Raw genomic sequence first — 19569 nt, 5'->3', positions numbered from 1 at the left:
GGTCTCAATCACTTTTTGTTCAACTGAGTCATACTCCTCCATAGATGAGTTTCAAGTGAAGTCAAGAGTTTGTAGCATAGTTCAACTGGTAAACATTGGAATTTGTGCTGATAGGATAATGCCCATGATTGATATTGTTTTGATTATTTTCTCAAAGATCAGCAACCTAAATAACAAACTGTAATTTCATCAGCATGCACTTCATGTTGACTATCTTTCTCAACAAATAAATCTTGCACTTCATGTTGACTATCTTTCTCAACAAATAAATCTTACTTCATTAGTGATTTCTTTACATCTATTCCAGTATCAGTCTTTGCTTTTTTTCCACATTATAATCCTTCTAAAATTAGTGTGTTGGCTTCAATAATAATGATAAAGGACTGAATAGTCACTGAATCTCTCACAACCTAAAATGTAATATATTTTTGATTTTTATAATGAATAAATGACTATTTTATAGTAATAGTTCATAAGTTCATAATAGGTTTCTTCAACACTACTGACAACAATTTATAAACAAAGAATCAGAATAGCCATAAGAAAAAAGATCATTTTGTCTTGATTTTATAGATGTGGAACCCCGTGCAGAGCATTATTAAGAAATTCATTCAGGGTTACAGAGTACAATCATAATATACAGTTGGCCTTCTGTACCTGTGGGTTCTATGTCCACAAATTCAACCAACTGTGAATTAAAAATATTCAAAACTAGTAAAAATTAACAATACATTTTTAAAAATACAAATAAACACATAGTATAACAACTAGTTATATAGCGTTTACATTGTATTAGGTATTAAAGGTAATCTAGAGATGATTTAAAGTACTACATGAGAGAATTTGTGCAGGTTATATGCAAATACTGCACAACTTTATTTATATCAGGGACTTGAGCAACCATAGATTTTGGTATCTCCAGGGCTTTTAAATCAATCGTCCTCCTCCATGGATACAGAGAGACAACTGTAAATCTCTTTTTTAATGATGTTTTCCTTTTAGCTTGTGCTATTTCTTAAAATGAAAGAAAAATAATTGGTAAACATGTTAAGCTCTTCTGGAAGTTCACAAAGATACTCTTAGATTATCAGGGTACATTTAGAAAGTTACAGAAATATCAGGGAATTGTACCTTGGAGAAAAACAGAAATGGCTAACAATCACCATTGCTGAGGGTCTGTGGGAACAAATTGTCATAAAAGCTACAGGACTTTCTAACAGTACAGTTCTTCACTTGTCTGAAACTGCCTCCACTCTTCAGCCTTCCAAGGTGTTTTGGAACAGAAAGAAGATGAGACCTACTGGTGAGGGAGCAAGCAGGTAGCAGCAGATTCCTCTTTGACAACGGCACAGAGCTGGTCACAGAACAGTTAAATGGCTATCTGTTTAAAATTCTTATTTTCCCATTTAATATTACATTTTAGACATGTTTTCATGTTATTAAAAATTATTTGGAGAATTATTTGTACTCATTGTATAATGTCATTGGGCAGACTATAATTTATTTTATAATTTCCATATCATTAAACATTTAAGCTGTTTCTACATGTTTGCTGCCACTCTTATATATGATTTCATGCTCCCATGAGGTAAAGCTTTGCAGAAGGCAAGGTTCATAGCTCATAAATGTTTCACAATTCCTGTCCACCCTGCAGAATCACATTAAACATAATGCTGTGGAGGAAATTGATGATCAATGCATGAAGCAATAAGCATTACATATATCTAGAATCTTGTTTTGACATGGAAATTTTTAACATAAGTGATTATTTCTGTATTACTGTTTGCTATTGCATCAGGGTTCAAGGCTTTTTAACTTCTTTCCCTAAATCTTCTAGGTTTGATGAATTCATTTCTATTTATTCTGAATCCCCAAGTTGATATCTAATTTCCAGTTGACAACCTAGACAGTAGTTACTCATTGGTTATTAAATTCAAAGTACAGTGATAGAAATATGTTAAAGAAAAAAGTGAGACAGACAATAGAATTGACAGATGTCAAACTTGTTTCTTCCCATTACTTTCTGATCTTTACTCTTTAGAACATTGTTATATAATTCCAAAATTACAAAGAGGAGCAACAAAATTTATTTAGCTCTTCAAATCAAAAGCCTTGAAATCTGAGGCCAGGAATATTTTTTAAAGTACAAAAATGGAAAGGAATGGGAGTTGAACAAAAATTACTTTTATTAAGTGGTTTGAAGGTTGACACTGTTTCTTGCCTTCTATGCACCTTTTCTTTCTTTCTTTTTTTTCCAACTGCAGACTTGCTTTCTCCAAGTTGGACAATTAGTTACTAATATTTGAGCATTTTGGTCATTTAGAAAACCCTTTACTAGCCACTGGGTTGCAAAGCAACTATAGCAGATATGGAAGGAAGCTTTTCATGTATCAGCTAGGGCTGGACAATGTATCTCACCCTCAGCTTCCCAAACTTTGCACCTGAAAGTGTCCATTGCATAGAATCTGCAAACTTCCAGTTCCAATTTTTTTTCTTTCAACCTTTTTAGAAGGGGTACATCTGCAGATTGGTTACATGGGTAATTACATGTCATAGTGGTTTGTTGTACAGACAATCCTGTCACCCAGGTAATTAGCATAACACCAAATTGGTAGTTTTTCAATACCCACTCCCATCCCACCCTCCCCATTCAAGTAGGCCCTGGTGTCTACTGTTCCCTTCTTTGTGCCTGTGTGCATTCAGTGCTTGACACTCACTTATAAATGAGAACATGCAGTATTTGGTTTTCTGTTCTTCAGTTACTTCACTTAGAATAATGGACTCCAGGTTCATCCATATTGTTGCAAAGGAAATAATCTGGCTCTCTTATATGGCTGCATAGTATTCCATGGTGTATGTGTATCACAGTTTCTTTATCTAGTCCATGGTTGATGGGCATCTAGGTTCATGCCACATCTTTCTTATTGTGAATAGTGCTGTGATGAACATACATGTGCATGTGATTTTATAGTATAACAATTTGTATTCCTTTGGCCTATATCTAGTAATGTGACTGCTGGGTTGAATGGTAGTTCTATTTTAAGTTCTTTGAGAAATCTCCAGGCTGCTTCCATAGTGATTGAACTAATTTACATTCCCACCGGCAGTGTATGAACATTCCCTTTTCTCTATAACCTGGCCAGCATCTGTGACTTCTTGACACTTTACTGATTGAATTCTGACTGATATGAGGTGGCATCTCACTGTGGTTTGGATTTGCATTTCCCAAATGATTAGTGATATTGGGCATTTTTGCATATGCTTGTTGGCCCTGTGTATGTTTTCTTTTGAGAAGTGTGTGTTCATGTCCTTTGTCCATTTTTTAATGGGATTGTTTGGTTTTTGCTCAATGATTTGTTTAAGTTCCTTGTAGATTCTGGGTATTATACCTTTGTCAGATGCATAGTTTGTGAACATTTTCTCCAATTCTGTAAGTCATCTGTTTACTCTGTTGACAGGGGAAGGCAGTCTTGCCTCTTTTCCATAGGGCACTGCAGCATGCTGGAGGTGCACAAACTCCAGGATTCCTAATCTATCCCTAATTGCTGGCTAGAGAGGGATAAAATTCTGATACTGACGCATGTTTGAATGGCACTCTTCTGTCTCTGTCTTCTGCTATTGGCCAGACAAGCACAGCAGGCACCATTTATTCAGCAAGAAATTGCTAAGCGTCTGTAACAGCACAATGTTAGTAGTTAGACAGTAGACACAGGCCGTGAATACAAGATTTCTCACCATAGACACTTTACCTAGAATGACTACCATTGTGGGCCGGCCAATTCTGCGCATGTATTTATTTATTTTATTGTATTTTTTATTGTTACCTTCCAAAGGGTAGATTCTTCTGCATGTTCTATAAAACATCAAAAACTAATTGTGGAAACACTTAAGCTACACTTCTTGTAACAATTGAATGAAAGTCAGAGGAACATTTCCTTACCCACTACTAGGAAAGTAAAAGGCAATTCCATACCAACTGGGACAGTTAATTCCAAAGCAGGTTTAACATTGGCCTGAGCTGTTTTACTAAAATAAGAAATGTACCTGCCTTGAGCTGACTCTTGGTCATGACATGGAATATACTTTTGAGAAATTTCCATTTTTATTGATTCACAATTATTGTAGTAAGATTAATCATTTGTATTAATCATTTTGTCAACATATCTGGAAGGCTCTGTCGCTTGGCTGGTTACATAGCAGGAATATGTCTACATCACCAGCTGAGTTAAAGGTAACCTGGCTGAGACTGAATTCTAGGTCATCTTGTTGGAGGTGTTTTTTCCACACATCCATGGACCCAGAGAGAAAATGAATCCTGGTAAGGTCCTTATAGAGAGAGGGTAATTAGACCCTTCACCTAGCAACTCTGAACCCATTTCCCTGAGCCAGCCTATGGTGGTGATACACATCTTTAATGAAGTTTCTAGATTTTATCATTTTCCTGCAATAAACTGCAAATTTGCAAGCATTGTCACTTAGAACCTGTGAGTCTTTGTTAGCAACAAAAGCCTGTCTGATTTCCACAGTTAGTGTGTGCTTATTGACCTAGGTAGTCTGACTGAGTTTACAAGGAAACATTATCAGCAGGCAGAGCAAACTGTATCTATCATTCCTTCAATAGGCAAGACAATTGGACAAACTGGCTACAACTACCAAGTCATTCATTTTTTGGCAATCTTTTTTATAGAGTTTGTTTTTAGACAAATAGACAATGATGGTTGCACTGACACAAACCATTAACTTTTCAGCTTTTGAAATTCTTTAAAAATAATCTAAGCTGCAGCAGGGTAATAAAACAGATATTAATGAATGTCTCTGTAAATGAAACTGGGAAACTTACGTAATTATTGCCTAGGTGTGGGGAGGTTTCCTCAAGCTGTCAGTTCTTGGTTTTTCCTTGTGCAGAGTGCTCACCTGAGAACAGGAGATATGTTTTGATCTATAAGCTCAGAGACCGAGTAAGGATGGAAATAAAGTTTCCTAGCTTGTTTTCCGTTTTTCAAGGAAAGTTTTATTCTCCTGCAAGAATATCATTAGAGCCACAGTTTGCCTCTTGGTATTGTCTGGAAATCAGTCACCAAAATATAAGAGATCTTTCTAGCCATCGTCTGTTTTCACTCCAAAGTAGCAATATGAAGTCCTGGGTGGGGCAGGTCAGAGGAGAGTGGGGGCCAGAGATGTAAGCTGGGAGATGATACCATCAGAGAAACCCTGGGGAATAAGTATTGATTTTTGCTTGTTGCATGAGCTGGCTCTGCCTAAGCAAGTCCATATCATATTTTTAAAGTGCCATTTTATCAGGAAGACATTCTAGCATCCTTCTGCTTAAATAATTCAGTGAGGGTTTTGTGAAAATGAATTTATAGGCCAATATGAACACTTGGGTGAGGTACAGAGCAGCATGGGTGCCATTACTCAAAATCCAAGTGCTATTCCACCATCCAATATACAGAGAAATATTAATCTAAAAAGATGGCAAGCTGAGAGGCCCCCAAGTATTTTTTTACCTGCCACTGGATTCGTGGCCAATGTATTTTGCATTCTTTGTGTCCTTCAGGTAGAATCGAGTATCAACATCAGTCTCACAATATAAAAGAAATATAAGTTATAATCTCCAGCTTTTAGAATAAATCATCATTTTGCTCCAGCTTTTATCTGCCAGTTGTTATGAAATCTGTCCTCTGGGGACTCTGAGGATGTCACCTGTTACTTGTACCATCATGGCAATAATAAATAGTGCCACAGACCCCTGAGAAGAACCAATTCAGGACTCCTCTTCAAGAGCTCCTTCGGTTTGCTCTGAGAAATGTCGGGTGTAGTGCTGCAGTCCCCTCAGCCCCTGTTCCAAGATAATCTTTTGCTAACTATTGTTCATTTTGCAAAAGACACAGCACCTGCTTGGAACTCATGGCTATGAAGTATCAGAATGAGAATTAAATAAAATAAATATTGATTCTCCCCCTAGAATCTGCCAGAAGTCATGTAAAACAAGTCATTGAAAATCTTTACGATTCCTACCATTCCTCCTCAAGATCCGTCTAATTGACAGACTAGAAATTTTCAGAAAGATTTAATAACGAAATCATATCAGTAACAAGAATAATGATATTTAGAGTAAAGGCAAACAAAATACACACATATCCAGTGGAAAAAAAATCCAGAAAGATATATATCAAATGCCAATAGTGGTTGTATGAAGGTTGTTTCATGGGTAGTTTTAAATTCTTTTTTATTATCTTTTTTTTCCTATTTTTTATTATACATAATGTGGTCAAATATTAAAATGGTAGTTTCAGCCATGAAGAATATTAAAGGCAGTAATATCTGTTAATTTGCCAAATTATCAACATGTTAAGCTGAGGGAAAGACCACTTACAGTTGAAACAGTCAAGGAAACTTTGGTGGAAATGCAGAGAATGAGACAAATATTGAAGGGCTGAGGACAGAAGATGACTCTACGTATGGCTTTATAAATCTGTGAATGTTTTGTTCATTTTTACACTTTGGTTGTTTTTGTTGTTAATGAACTTTTATTTGTAAAAATAAATAAGCAAAATTGATGACTATGCACTTAATGAGTAATTGACATTAGCATACTAATTAGTTAGTGTGCTAATGACATATTGATATGTAATTATCATAAGAATGGGAACTATACTTGACAAAGTAGAGCAAGAGACTGTGTCTTCCTTTGAGAATGCTGGGTTCAGGGAGAGAGACAGGAGACAGGGAAGGGAATGAATGAAGTCTGGGAAATATGCATTATTACTGCATATCAAGTGCTTTCAAAACTGAGCTAGAGAAAGCTAGCACATCATGGTAGGTGTTGCAGACATGCTAAGGTGTTTGAACTTAATCTTAGGTTATTACTTATCAGCATCTTCTAAGCAGAGGAATATTCTAATGAATTCAGATCTGATTTTTCCTACTCTAAATGATTCAAAATCAACTGATGCTTTGAAGCTTTTAGTGATTCAATTTTTTTCTTCCTCCATGGAGTAATATATTTCTAATTTCAAAATTTATATAACCTGACATATTAATAGTGAAATGATATATATTAACTTTCTGAGATGATATAAATAAGAATCACGTTTAAAATGCATGCCACACATACATTTTTTTAGTCAATCATGTTGAAGTGTAGCCTGACAAGATCACTTACTAAAGCCTAGGAGGAGCTTGTATATTCTTATAAAGGACTCCTTGATCTGCCACATTTGATGCTCGTTTTTTTTCCTGAAAGCATCTTCTTGTAATACCCTAGTGAGCTTTCTCTTTTACATTTAAGAGAGTTCCAAATTTAAACATGTATGAGTTACAATTTCAGCAGAAGACCTTGTTCAACAAAGCACATATTTAAAGGAAGCAGGGAATGTGGATGGATGAACATCAACTGCACTATGTATTCCATGACCTAATTGGAAAAGAGGGATTTGGGGTCAAAGAACTCTCTTCCCAGGAGAAAATGACCAGAATTTTAACTGTGGCTCATTGAGGCTTCTAGAAAACCAGATGATTTAGCATCCACCGACATTTTCCCTGAAGGTGGGATGCTGCAGAGGGCTGTTTCCTAGGAAACACTGTTTATTGGTCTCTACCATGGTAAAACATCCAGGGGTTCTACACTGAAGTAATGACAGATTCAAAGATTTTTTTTGTGACCACTGAAGCTCAAATTTCATTGTGTTACCCATCTATGTTCATAATGAACACTGTATTTCTTAGGTCTTGAAACAAATAAATTGTAACAGTCATCAATTCTGAGTAGTCAGTGGTCAGATACTTGTTCTATCGATATCTTTTGTATTTTAAAATTTCTAAAAATTATTATATTGGCAACAGTAGAAAAATCGAGCTAAGCTTGTGAACTTCTATCAAATCTAATCATTTAAGTTTTTATTTCTACTTATTTCTTTAGGAAACATGTCAGTATTTGGCAAGAGAAGTTACATAAAAATAAATGTTAGCAACGTAACTTCTCTTGAGTATAATGGGCATGTTATTACAAAAACAGATATCTGAATAAATCTTGAAAGGCAGTGGGAAGAGATTTGTTTGGTAATGTTTGGGAAGCCACCAAGTTCTGTTAATGATAGACTTTAATAAAAACTGTGGTAGTACAAGGAGCATTTGGATGACATTGTATTTTAGGTGATAACTTCTGGACTACTGAAGTCTACTCTGAATCGTCAATTTCAATGTTTCCCTATCACCAAATATTTTTCATGGTAATCATCTGGGTTGACCATTGAGAGGTTATTTTGCTAAAAGTAATATAATTTCTAAATCGAAGTTGGCAGAAATAAAAGTACCCGAGATTATATCTTATTATTTTCATGATAATATCTCCCCCTTAGACCTGTGGCCTGACAAGTTATTTTTGAAGAAAAGGAAGCCAGATTGGCTAAGGGTCTATTTAACAAGCCTGCTATGGTCTATTGCACTTACTGCTATGGTCACTACGACAGTGGGAGACAGCCTACAAGGAATTTTTCCCTAGTCTCTAAAGAAGAGTTGCTATTAAATTTGCAACCAAGAAACACAAGGTTCTCTGGGGTTTTACCCCTGCTGGAAGTCTTGATTCTAGGGTCAGTTTTCCCGTTTCTTTGGCAGAAATGGGTGGTAGAAAACTACAGGTTGTTCTGATCCCAGAGCCCTCCTCATAAGGAGAATCAGGAGCTTCTACACAGAGCACTTCCAGATGTGTTTAGCACCCTAACTCACCAATTGGAGAGCCAAGGAGACTGCAGAGTATTTGGAGTGTGTGTGATGCCTGCTTTGCAAGCCATAGGCAGGTTCTGAGGATTTTTCTTAATAAATTGTGTAGTCATGCTTAGGGTCTCTCATGTACTTACTCAGGACTGGTTCACATTTAGCCTGCTTGACCAATGTTTTTGCCCTTTTCCCTGACCTGGTAGAATAGGCCTGGCTACTTGTTTAAGACTGGTTTCTTATAGGAGAAAGTTGTGTGTATCTTCTAACTACTCTATGGGTAAATTTTACTCCTTTGCTCCTTTCAGATAGTTCCTCCTGAGAGAAAGGATAGTATGGAAATAAAGGAAAGGTTTATATTAAAGAGTGGAAGAGATACAAGAGCAAAGGAGATCTCTCCTAAAAGAAGACAGCTCATGTGAGGGGTTTCAGCATTCTTGTGCAGGCTTCAGATGTTCTTGCTCTTCAACTCTTCTGTCAGCCTGTTGTAATTTGTTCTAGTTTAAATTTCTACATGAAATTGAGACCACATTTAGCTTGTGATAGCGGGCTCTTGATTTGAGACAATATTTATAGCTTTCTGATTTATAAAATTATTTTTAGCCACCAGAAATTTTATAATATAGCTTATCCCTAATATTCAATTGAGGACTTGGATATTATAAATGTATTAATCTAACATGATATTTAAATTAGAGCCACATAGATTTTTGTTTTGGTTGAGTCTTGCTCTGTCACCCAGGCTGGAGTGCAGTGGAATGATCTCAGCTCACTGCAGCCTCCGCCTCCCAGGTTCCAGGGTTTCTCCAGCCTCATCCTCCTGTGCAGCTGAGGTTACAGGCACGTGCCACCATGCCTAGGTAATTTTTTGTATTTTTAAGTAGAGACAGGGTTTCAACATGTTGGCCAGGCTGGTCTCAAACTCCTGACCTCAGGCAATTGCCTGCCTTGGCCCCCCAAAGTGCTGGGATTATAGGTGTGAATCACTGCGCCCAGCCAGATTATTTTATAAAATTAATAATTGCTTTTAATTGATTTGCTTTTTGATATAAATGGTTTGTCTAATCTACTCAAAACAAAGAAAAATCTGTGCCTTTTAATTTTGAAAAGCTATCTGGCATCACATTTTTCATTGTTCTTGACACAAATCCTATCTATATTTTGAGAGACTTTTATAATTCCAATCAAATGAATATACCTAAGAAACTGGGGAAAAATCACATTATATCAATAGAATATTATATTTTACCTTTATGGAGAAGCTCAATTATATTTATATAAATGATATAAAACATGATTTACATTTTAACAGATGACCAAATTTTTTGCCCTTTTGACCATATGTGACTACATAGCCATTACCAAAAAAGAAACAAAACAACAGCAGTAACTTAAAAGCTTTTAAACAAATTTTGTGTTCTTTCTGCAACTCCTGCAGAATAGGAAATGCCTCTAGCCCTCTATACATCCACACATCTGTGGAAAGCAACCTCTAAAGGCCACATAGTCCAATAATCTTATCAAAATGGTAAGACTTTTCTTTCCTTCATAGGAGAATTTTACATTTATTGACAGTAATTGACTATTTCTAAAGAAGTTAGGCTTTTTGGTTATGTTTCACATGAACAAAATCCAAGGTTATAGTTAGATTCTAAAATAACAAATTTTCATATAATCAACTGCCTGGAAACTTACCAGATTCATGAGAAATAGTCTTAACAGTGAGAAGCTTCACACTCTCTTTATCGGACTGAGGTCTATTTGAAACAGAAAATGTTAAATTAGCACCACAGTAATCAGCATTATATGTTTGAAAGTACTGTGACACATTGAAAGTACTGTGACACAAACAGAATGATGAAGATATACATGAACACATATATATATATATATATATTTCCATGGAAAAACTTTGTTTTTTATATACAAATACACATATACTTTTTAGCAATTTTTACTTTTTCTGGAATCAATCCAATAAATCTCTGCCACTCTGTTATAGTGGTGATTGTCAGATAAATTAAAAATTAGTGTGAGTTGTGTGAAACGCTTGTCACAAGGTCCATATTGGACATGTCTCCAATTCTGAATTATAGAGAGAAAGACATAGAAATGTTTCCAAACCTTTTGGGCTTATACTGAAATCTGGAGGTATTCCTTTTCATGAAGTCCTAAGATACTGTAGTACAGTATCTGAACTGCCTATTTTAATCAAGAGTTCTCACCTACCCAAAGGAGTTTCAAACCCTAATTCCTTCCTTTGGATATCTTAGGAGTCTCTATATTAAGTCATATAAGTTTTAATATAGCATTATTATTTCTAAAGTTTACAACCTTGTGAAACATAAAAATGCGTATATAAAAGTAGACCACAAATTCACGTCAACAAGGAAAACAGAGTTTGTTTTGAGACGAAAAACAATTCATCATGACTCTTTGCAGCACCTTGGTTGTTAGAGTTGCCTGGATTGCTAAAAATCTGCTTTGTTCATTAAGTCAAAGTAGAATCACCATCTACTTTAAAGGCACTGAGAACCGGCTCAAGGCAGAGGCACAATTTTCCCTGTGATAAACATATTAAAAATTTCACTGAGAAAACTATTTCAAAATTCTAGGTATTTTTTCTATGCTATTTGCCCTCATAATTATATTCATCTTCTACTTTTCCATTTCATATTTTTATCTCCCAATTTACCACATTAAGATTAAGCATGATCATAACATTTGGAATTTCTCTGTTAAATGTAGACAGCTCTGACAAATAGCCAAAGCCAATATGTAGTGCTTCTAGACTTTAGAAAATAATCCAAAAAAGTATGAGTAGAGTAACCATAATTTTCACTATGTAAATGGTAGGGTCTGGGAAAAAGACGCTATGGGCTTACTTACTGATCATTTCCATTTTCTGCTGTGCCTAGGAGAAAAGGGAGTTGGTATTAGAATTGCAAAGAAGTTGGCTACCAAAAATCTGAGCCCCCCAACTCCCTCACCTGCCACCCACTCTTTTCTATGCAGAGATGTTTTTAAGCCATTTAAAAATCTTAAATTTCTCCCCTGGCAAGCCATTTCCTCTGGTATTGTTAACATTTATCCTGGCATTCATGGGATAATCCTAATTAGATCAACTCCACTAAACTTAGTTCTGGACTAATCTTGATTTTGTAGTTTCATATCACTATGTGGAATTGTTGTTCATTCTTGCACAATCTCATGGACAACAGAAAATGTCTGTTTATTTCAGTATCTCTGAAACAATTCTATTAAAAGTATTGAAGTTTTTATACCAGAGAATTGAATTTTTTGACTTTCCTTTATACATTGTTCTTTCCGGGGACACAAATCACTGTGTTCGTGGTGAGCTACAATGTCGATACTATTTCTAATTGCATCTTAAACCTACTGATTCAGCCTCTCAAAAGAGCCCTGCAAAATGTCACAGAGGCTACTAACTGCAACTTATGTTTTCTACTCTTTGCCAGGCTGTTTCACAACTGTCTGATAGAAAACACCTGGGGTTTAGAGAGGGAACTCAGAATGATTCATTCTGTACAAGGCATGGCCTCTCTAGAGTGAATGTTGGTGATCAAATCTTGCATTAATCTATGGCCAATCAGGCCAGCTGTTTAATGTGATTGCATAAGGTCCCCTTTGCTGTGCTCCTTTGCTCTGGTTTTATTCCATTGCTACTCAGCTTCTGTTTCTTAGATTTCCTCTCATATCTAATCTAAATCTTGTCATTGAATATACCCTTTGAATATAATTCTCCTGGCTTTGGCTATCCTTGTTTTATAAAGACCTTAACCTCCACTAATATTTTGGCTGCTTCTATTTCTGTCATCTTGGCTAAGATATCCCATCATAACTTTGATCCCTAGGATTGAACCCATGGCACCATATGCTGCTCATCAATTAGACCTAACCTCATCTTTGCTCCATCATAGCATTTTTTGATTGTTATGTGTCATATACAACATCACCTGTGATGCTAATAGCCCTGTTTTAAAATGAGTTGATTTTTAAAAAAATTATAATTTTTGTGGTTATATAGTAGGTGTAGATATTTATGGGGTATAAGAGAGATTTTGATACAGGCATGCAATACGTAATAATCACATCATGGAAATGGTGTATCCGTCCCCTGAAGCATCCTTTGTGTTACAAACAGTCCAGTTATATTCATTGTTTCAAAATGTACCAATAAGTTTATTACCGACTATAGTCACCCTGTTGTGCTATCAAATACTAGGTTTTATCCATACTTTATGTATTTTTGTACCCATTAACCATCTCCACTTCCCCTCCATTACCCTTCCCAACTTCCAGTAGTCATCCTCTTACTGTCTAACTCTAGCTCTATGGGTTCACTTGTTTTGATTTTTTAGCTTCCAGCAATAAGAACATGCAGAGTTTGTCTTTCTTTGCCTGACTTATTTCACTTAACATAATGACATCCAGTTTCATCCACGTTGTTGCAAATGACAGGAACTCATTATTTTTCATGGTTGAATGGTACATCACTGTGCGTAAGTACCACATTTTCTTTATCTATTAATCTGTTGATGGACACTTAGGTTGCTTTCAAATCTTGGCTATTGTGAACAGTGCTGCAACAAACATGGGGATGCAGGTATTTCTTCTATATAGTGATTTCCTTTGTTAGGCGTGTATACCCAGCAGTGGGATTGCTGGATCGTATAGTAGCTTTATTTTCAGTTTTTTGGGGAACCTCCAGGCTGCTCTCAATAGTGGTTGTATTAATTTACATTTCCACCCACTATGTACAAGATTTCCCTTTTCTTCACATCCTCTCCAGCAAAATGTATTCACATTTTTATATGCTGTTTTAATATTTTTTTCCCTAAGAAACCATAGCAATAGTCTCATTAGCAGATAGATGCAAGCCAACAGACTACTTTCTGCATATAGGCCATTCTTATTTGGTTAAAACTCATTCCACTGCCAACCTTGTGCAAATAAGCTTAATTTCATACTGAAATCTCTGATTCATGTTGTCTTCCAAAGAGCAGAATGGGTTTACTAATTTCCTGAGCTAGATAGTCTCACTCACATGCTTGAAGAGTGATTAACTGCAGGTATTTAATGGTCCTAATTTAATGATAACAGTGCTATAAATTCTGTCTGAGAAACATAGTTGACAATCACCAAAAAGATTTGACTAATTGTACAATTGCCAAACTTGACTTTAAAATACTCATGTCTTCAGAATAACTATCCATAGCGGTAGGAATTTTACACATCCATAGAGGCCTCTTAAATAGAAAATGTCAACTTTTCAAATAACTTTTTAAATATTCTTAAATCTTCCTATACAAAGTAAATTTTTAGTATAGCATATTTTTACAAATAAATTTAGCACATTAATTTTTTTACCTATTCTATACATGCAACACCACAGGCTTCAATTTGGATTAGCTGATTTCCATAAAAGACAGGATTGGAAGCTCAGAAACTTACAGAAATTAAACTGATTTATAAAAATGCTGTTTCCCTTCTGAAAACTGAACAAGGAGGCATATTTCAGACAGTAAGAAGTTTATTCACTGATTCCCAAAGGAAAAGGCATCGATTTGTTTTTACTTTTCATCAAGATCTAAAATGAGCTCTGCTGCTTTGGTCTCCTAGCTTCTCCTAGTAATGTCACGATCATATTACAACTGTCCCTGCAATGTGTGGTCAGTAGGTGACTTTACGGATAGCATTCATTAGTGTCCTGGGAGCACATTGTCCATGAGGTAAACAAAGAATAATACAGCCTATGCAACATATAAAAATAATTGCTTTTTACCTTTTAACAGTTTATGAGACTTAGGTAGAGATTTTTTTAGTGAACATATTTAAAATTAAAGTGACAAAAGATAATTCTATTTACTGTACATTTAAAAATGTGACTCAATATGCATATAGTAAGGGCCTGCAACATAAACAATATGTGACTTTGACTTGGAGAGGTGGCCTGACTTTCAGTGGAGGGTAGGCACATGGAGAAGTAAGTAACTATACTATGGTATGATAAATAACATAATCCAAATCTGTAGTATTACAATTAAAGGGACAATTCATTTTGCTTGAAGAAGTGGCGTGTTATAAAACACAGTAAATTTGTGTTTGAGTTGAGTCCTAATGGGTAAGTTGGAGATTAGGTGTGTTATGAAAGGTAAGAGGCATGTTGGATATTTCAGAAGGAATAGTATGGTTGAGGGCATGGATAATGATATTACATTATAGAACCAGGGCAGGGTTGTGAAATAGAAAGACAGTTTGCAATTAAGGTAATGTGACAGCTGAGCCATGGGAGTTGAAGGGGTATTTAGGTGAACGTTGACTACAGAAAAGCCAAACTTCCTGGAACAGAAAAATGTCTGAATAAAGACTAAAAGAAATCAGAATTTAGCTAACAATAATTTATCAGTATTAGTTCATTAATTGTGACAAACATAGTATCAGATCCTAATAAAGGAATAAGGGAAACTAGGCATGGTGACTGCCTGTACTGTCTTTGCAACTTTCCTATAACTTTAAATCTATTCTAAAATAGAAAGTATATTTTTAAAAAGAATAAAAAATATAACACGGTCATGGAAGATACTTTTCATTGGGTGTGTCTCCAAGAAGGAAAATTAGTCATAGAACTTTTAAGATTATAGGTCCCTGTGCTGAATTCTTAGCAATCCCTCTCTTTATTCTCTGTTACATAGAAATGGAGTTGATCTTTACCATAGACAAAGTATGTCATTTTTATGCCCTCTTTACTCCATATTCCCCTGAGCACCCACAAAATTTGGGTTATTTTATTAAAAATAATTTGCCCACATTTGATAATATCTACGAATAGTAGTTAATCCCCACTCTGCAATTCACTAGCATTGAGTGGGTGTCTGTGTCCTTCGTCCTTCATTTCTGTGATCAGGAAATAATGACATTTCATTCCTCTCTATAACTCTTCTCTCCCTCTAAGAATTTAAAATCAAGTTTAAGCTAAGCATATATTCTTTCTTCTTTCAGGAAAACAAAACAAAACACTGTTACCTACCTGGGTCTGACTTCCAGCACACTCGGTACAAACCCACCAAAACAAATACTGAAAGTGTTATTACAATCAAAGCAATAACCACTGGCAAAATAATACCTAAAAAGAATTGGAGACATTGTCAATTAGAGTGGCTACTGCATTTCACAGAGATAGTTCAGTAAGTGAGCAAAAGCATGAGTGCTTCCTTTCTTCTTTAAACATCATTCTATTAAAAACACTATATTTTAGGCAAAGATTTATCTGATTCAGGGTTTTGCTCTAGTTGTCATTTTTGACGTAACCACTTGATGTCAGTCTTGTTACCCTTCTGAAACAAAATTCCAACCTTAAGAGAGAGTGCCCCCATCTTCCTGGAGACTGAAGAAGTGGGGAGATGAAAGACTGGAGAAGCAGAAGATGTACTCTAGATTATAATTAAACCCACATTCACTCATTACATTTTTTAGTACTTTATAATGAAGTTACTGGGAAAATATATATAACCCAATTGGGATTGCTCTAGTCTTAATGCTGGCTTTCTAAAACACAAATTTCTTTCTATAATAGTATCTTAAAACTAGAAAAGGCATAAAATAAGTAGATATCACAGTGAAGATGATTCTTAAAAATAAACATGATTCAAGAGAGATATGTGTATGTGTGTCTGTTTGGGGGAGTGATGCTGCTGCAGTAACTTAGGGTGAGTTTTTTATGCTTGTATTAGGAGGAAGAGTATTTCCTCCCTCCCTCCCTCCCTCCCTCCCTCCCTCCCTCCCTCCCTTCCTTTCTTCCTTCCATCCTTCCTTCCTTCCTTCTTTCTTTCCTTCCTTCCTTCCTCCCTCTCTCCCTCCCTCCTTCCCTTCTTTCCCCCCTACCTCCCTCCTCCCTTCCTCCCTCCCTCCCTCTTTCCTTCCTTCCTCCCTCCCTCCCTACTTCCTTCTTTCCTTTTTTTCTGATGGTCATTTCCAAGGTTAAAAGTACAGTGATCAAATCAAGAGAGCTGTCATAGACATACAACTAAAGGACATTAAGGTGATATTAGTTTACCATATTTGCTTGCATACATACTCCTTATATATTTATCAGGGGTAAGAATTATTCTCTAAATTCATCTGTAGGATGGTTTACACTTCTATTTATAAAACAAAGACAAATATTTGTTTTAAGTAAGTTCTGCTAATTTCCTAATAGCTCTTAAGTGAAATCATATTGCCTTCCAAAATGAAGATGCCGTGAATCAGCAGGTCAGTAATTTCTATGATGACTTATTTAATGGAATGGGTTTACCCAAACTTAAGAGAGCCTTTTATACTAACAGTTTTGAATCTATTCTTTTTATTCTTAATTACTAAGGAAATTATTTAATATTCTGTATTCAGTCTTAGCACACACATAAATGTTATATGACCTATATATGTTTTAGTTAAAATGGAACATTTCCTACAGGCTATTTTAAATGTTAAGATAAAGTTCTATGAAAGCAAACAATTCACTTTTTGGTATAATTTACTTTATAATTTTAATTATTTACTTGACAAAAATGAAATATATTCAAGGTATACAGCCTTATAACTTGGGAATAATTCACTTTTATGGGGACCTCTACCTATGCACTTTGACTTATCTGTAATAGTCCCATCAAATCATCCTTGGCCCTTGATGGTAATTGCTAAATACTAAGCTAAGAAAAAATTTGCCAAAGTGTGCTTCGCCCCACCCATCTTTTTTGTGTTGTTTGGTCATTAAGACCAGACTCATTTCTGGGAAATTTTCGGAGCAGGCAGCAGTTAGATAGGATTGTAGTGGGATTGCAGGCTCAGTAAAGTTGAGTAAAGGCTTCCCATAATCTAATTCCTCCCCTTTACCAGTCACATTAAAACATTCTGCCTATCTACTGCCATGAATGAAGATATTGCTGTTACTCACTGGAATAAGACGGGTTGGCTGCTGAAGCACTTGAATTTTTTCCATTCTCAGTGCCTATTATTTTAAGAAAGAAAAAAACAGTTACTTTTGTGCCAATCCCTGCAGTCCTCCCTCCACCCTCATTTAAGGAAGCCGCCATGATTTGTAGGTATGACGCTGCAAGTGCGAAAGATCCAGTCTCATTGTGAAGGAGCTTTATTTTGTGAGTCAAGATTGGTAGGGTTTCCTTGGTGAGAAAGGATCAAGTAGAGCTGATTTCCACCTAGGCACAAAGACATCATACCTTGAGACTGTAAAGTGCTTTCTGGAATTGTAGCTGGCATCGAGTGTGATGTACCAGTTTTAGAAGGTGACGCATCTGGTTGTAGAGTGCTACCTGCAGGAAAATTACAAATCCAGAATCAGACTCTGGTATTAAGTCTTCATATGAGATTTTTTTGCAGATTCAAACAGTTTGCCTTTCTGGAGATCTGTGAAAACTAGTAATGTTGAATAATAGGATACATACAATCACAACAATAAACTATAAGTTCATATACTCCTCCTGGAAAGATGATTAAATTTAGACTCACAAAGCCTGAGTTATCAGTTTTAGATCTTCAGAACTGGCCAAGAAAACTTGAGCAAGTCTTTTAGCATAGGTTACAGCCTGTATAACCTACTGTATAAGATCCTTGTGGAATGTGAATCTATGTAAAAGCGTTTTTCAAATTTCAGATATTATTTTATATTATTATTATAACTTTGGGTGATAGTGTCATTTTTCTATCACACATAGTTAAAATGATCATAACTGCATAGGACTTCAGATTTTATAGTATTTATCAGTGAATGAAGAGATAAAAATTGCAGTTCAGGCTTTGGCTACAAGAACTGAGGAAAAAATCAAAGAAGACTCCTTCATTTTCATCCCTAAAGTTCAGCAGCTGGTTTTATTATGTGCCTTTTCTACAGTAACTTCTGCTTGGCTGGTTTTCCACTAGTGTCCATGTTCTTTCCTTCCAAGGCAAATAGAAATTAAAAATTTATTGTTATTGTTATTTGTTTGTTTAGTTAGCATTTGCCATCTTCAAACAGAAGGACTGAAACAAAAATTATATGTAAAAATCGACTACTCAAAATCCATAGCTGTCAATAAGTTTAAAGGAATATAAATAATTAAGTATTATATAAGTTGAAACCATTTTTTCTTGTGAATTTGGGATGAAGTATAATTTGTACTTAGAATATTTTTTGAAATTTCATTCTCTTTCCCTTGCAGTATGAAGTGCTCTATTTAAATTATGCCTGTTTGCCTTGTCGCTTCACTGAATTGCAAGTTCCTAGAGTGTGAGGGCCATGCTTGTCACCCCACCCCACATGCAGCTCTGGCCACAGGGGGTGTGGAGTCAAATGTAGCTGACCGCTTGGCTGAACTAAGAGGCACCTCTTATGATACGGTTCCTTGGGCATATTGAGGCCATGTATAATTGCACCAAAGAAACTGATATTTCTATGACTGCCTTGGCTCATTCCTTCTTCACCACCCACATTCCAGCACGCACTGCATGCTCATGCATTTTTGACATCTGTGGGTGAAGAATAATGTTTAGAGTCTGTACTGTTCTTGCCATGCAAGAGATCTGTGGGTGGAAGCTAGATTTATGCCCATAAGAACAAAGAAAAATGTCAGGCTAGCACACTAAGCAGGCAGAAAAGGGAATATTAAATGAAAGAGTGGGAACTAGCTGAAACCTTGGTACTTTCAGCTGCCTTTTCCAGTGTCAAGTAGTTTAGTGAGGATGAATGCTCTTTCAGTTGTCTTGGTGGAGAATAAGGTGGCTAATTAAATAACCAATGATGTTAATCCTCTTGGGATTTCCCAAGGGTTAATTATCCTACCATATTACCTTCTCCTA

General features: G+C 35.8%; 1 protein-coding gene across 5 annotated transcripts in view; it reads right to left on the bottom strand.

Moving 5' to 3' along the window:
- Positions 1-19569, bottom strand: part of EMCN (endomucin) — a 107858-nt gene that overhangs the window by 5185 nt on the left and 83104 nt on the right. For 3 of the 5 annotated variants that reach the window (XM_032261521.1, XM_032261516.1, XM_032261520.1), the window contains 6 exons: positions 17955-18047; positions 17672-17725; positions 15767-15862; positions 11605-11629; positions 10411-10472; positions 4841-4914 (listed from right to left, as the gene is read on the bottom strand). In XM_032261521.1, the coding sequence (XP_032117412.1) occupies positions 4880-4914; positions 10411-10472; positions 11605-11629; positions 15767-15862; positions 17672-17725; positions 17955-18047 (365 nt within the window). In that variant the 3' untranslated portion in view covers positions 4841-4879. Of the gene's footprint in view, positions 1-328; positions 1009-1476; positions 1674-4840; positions 4915-10410; positions 10473-11604; positions 11630-15766; positions 15863-17671; positions 17726-17954; positions 18048-19569 lie in introns of those variants that run through there. The other 2 variants (XM_032261517.1, XM_032261519.1) reach the window with 2 other exon arrangements.

This window comes from Sapajus apella, unplaced genomic scaffold (genome assembly GCF_009761245.1).
Source record: "Sapajus apella isolate SASKATOON/1434 unplaced genomic scaffold, GSC_monkey_1.0 scaffold124, whole genome shotgun sequence".
Lineage (NCBI taxonomy): Eukaryota > Metazoa > Chordata > Mammalia > Primates > Cebidae > Sapajus > Sapajus apella.
The sequence above is the reverse complement of the archived record's forward strand: the minus strand, read 5'-3'. Positions and strand labels throughout refer to the sequence as shown.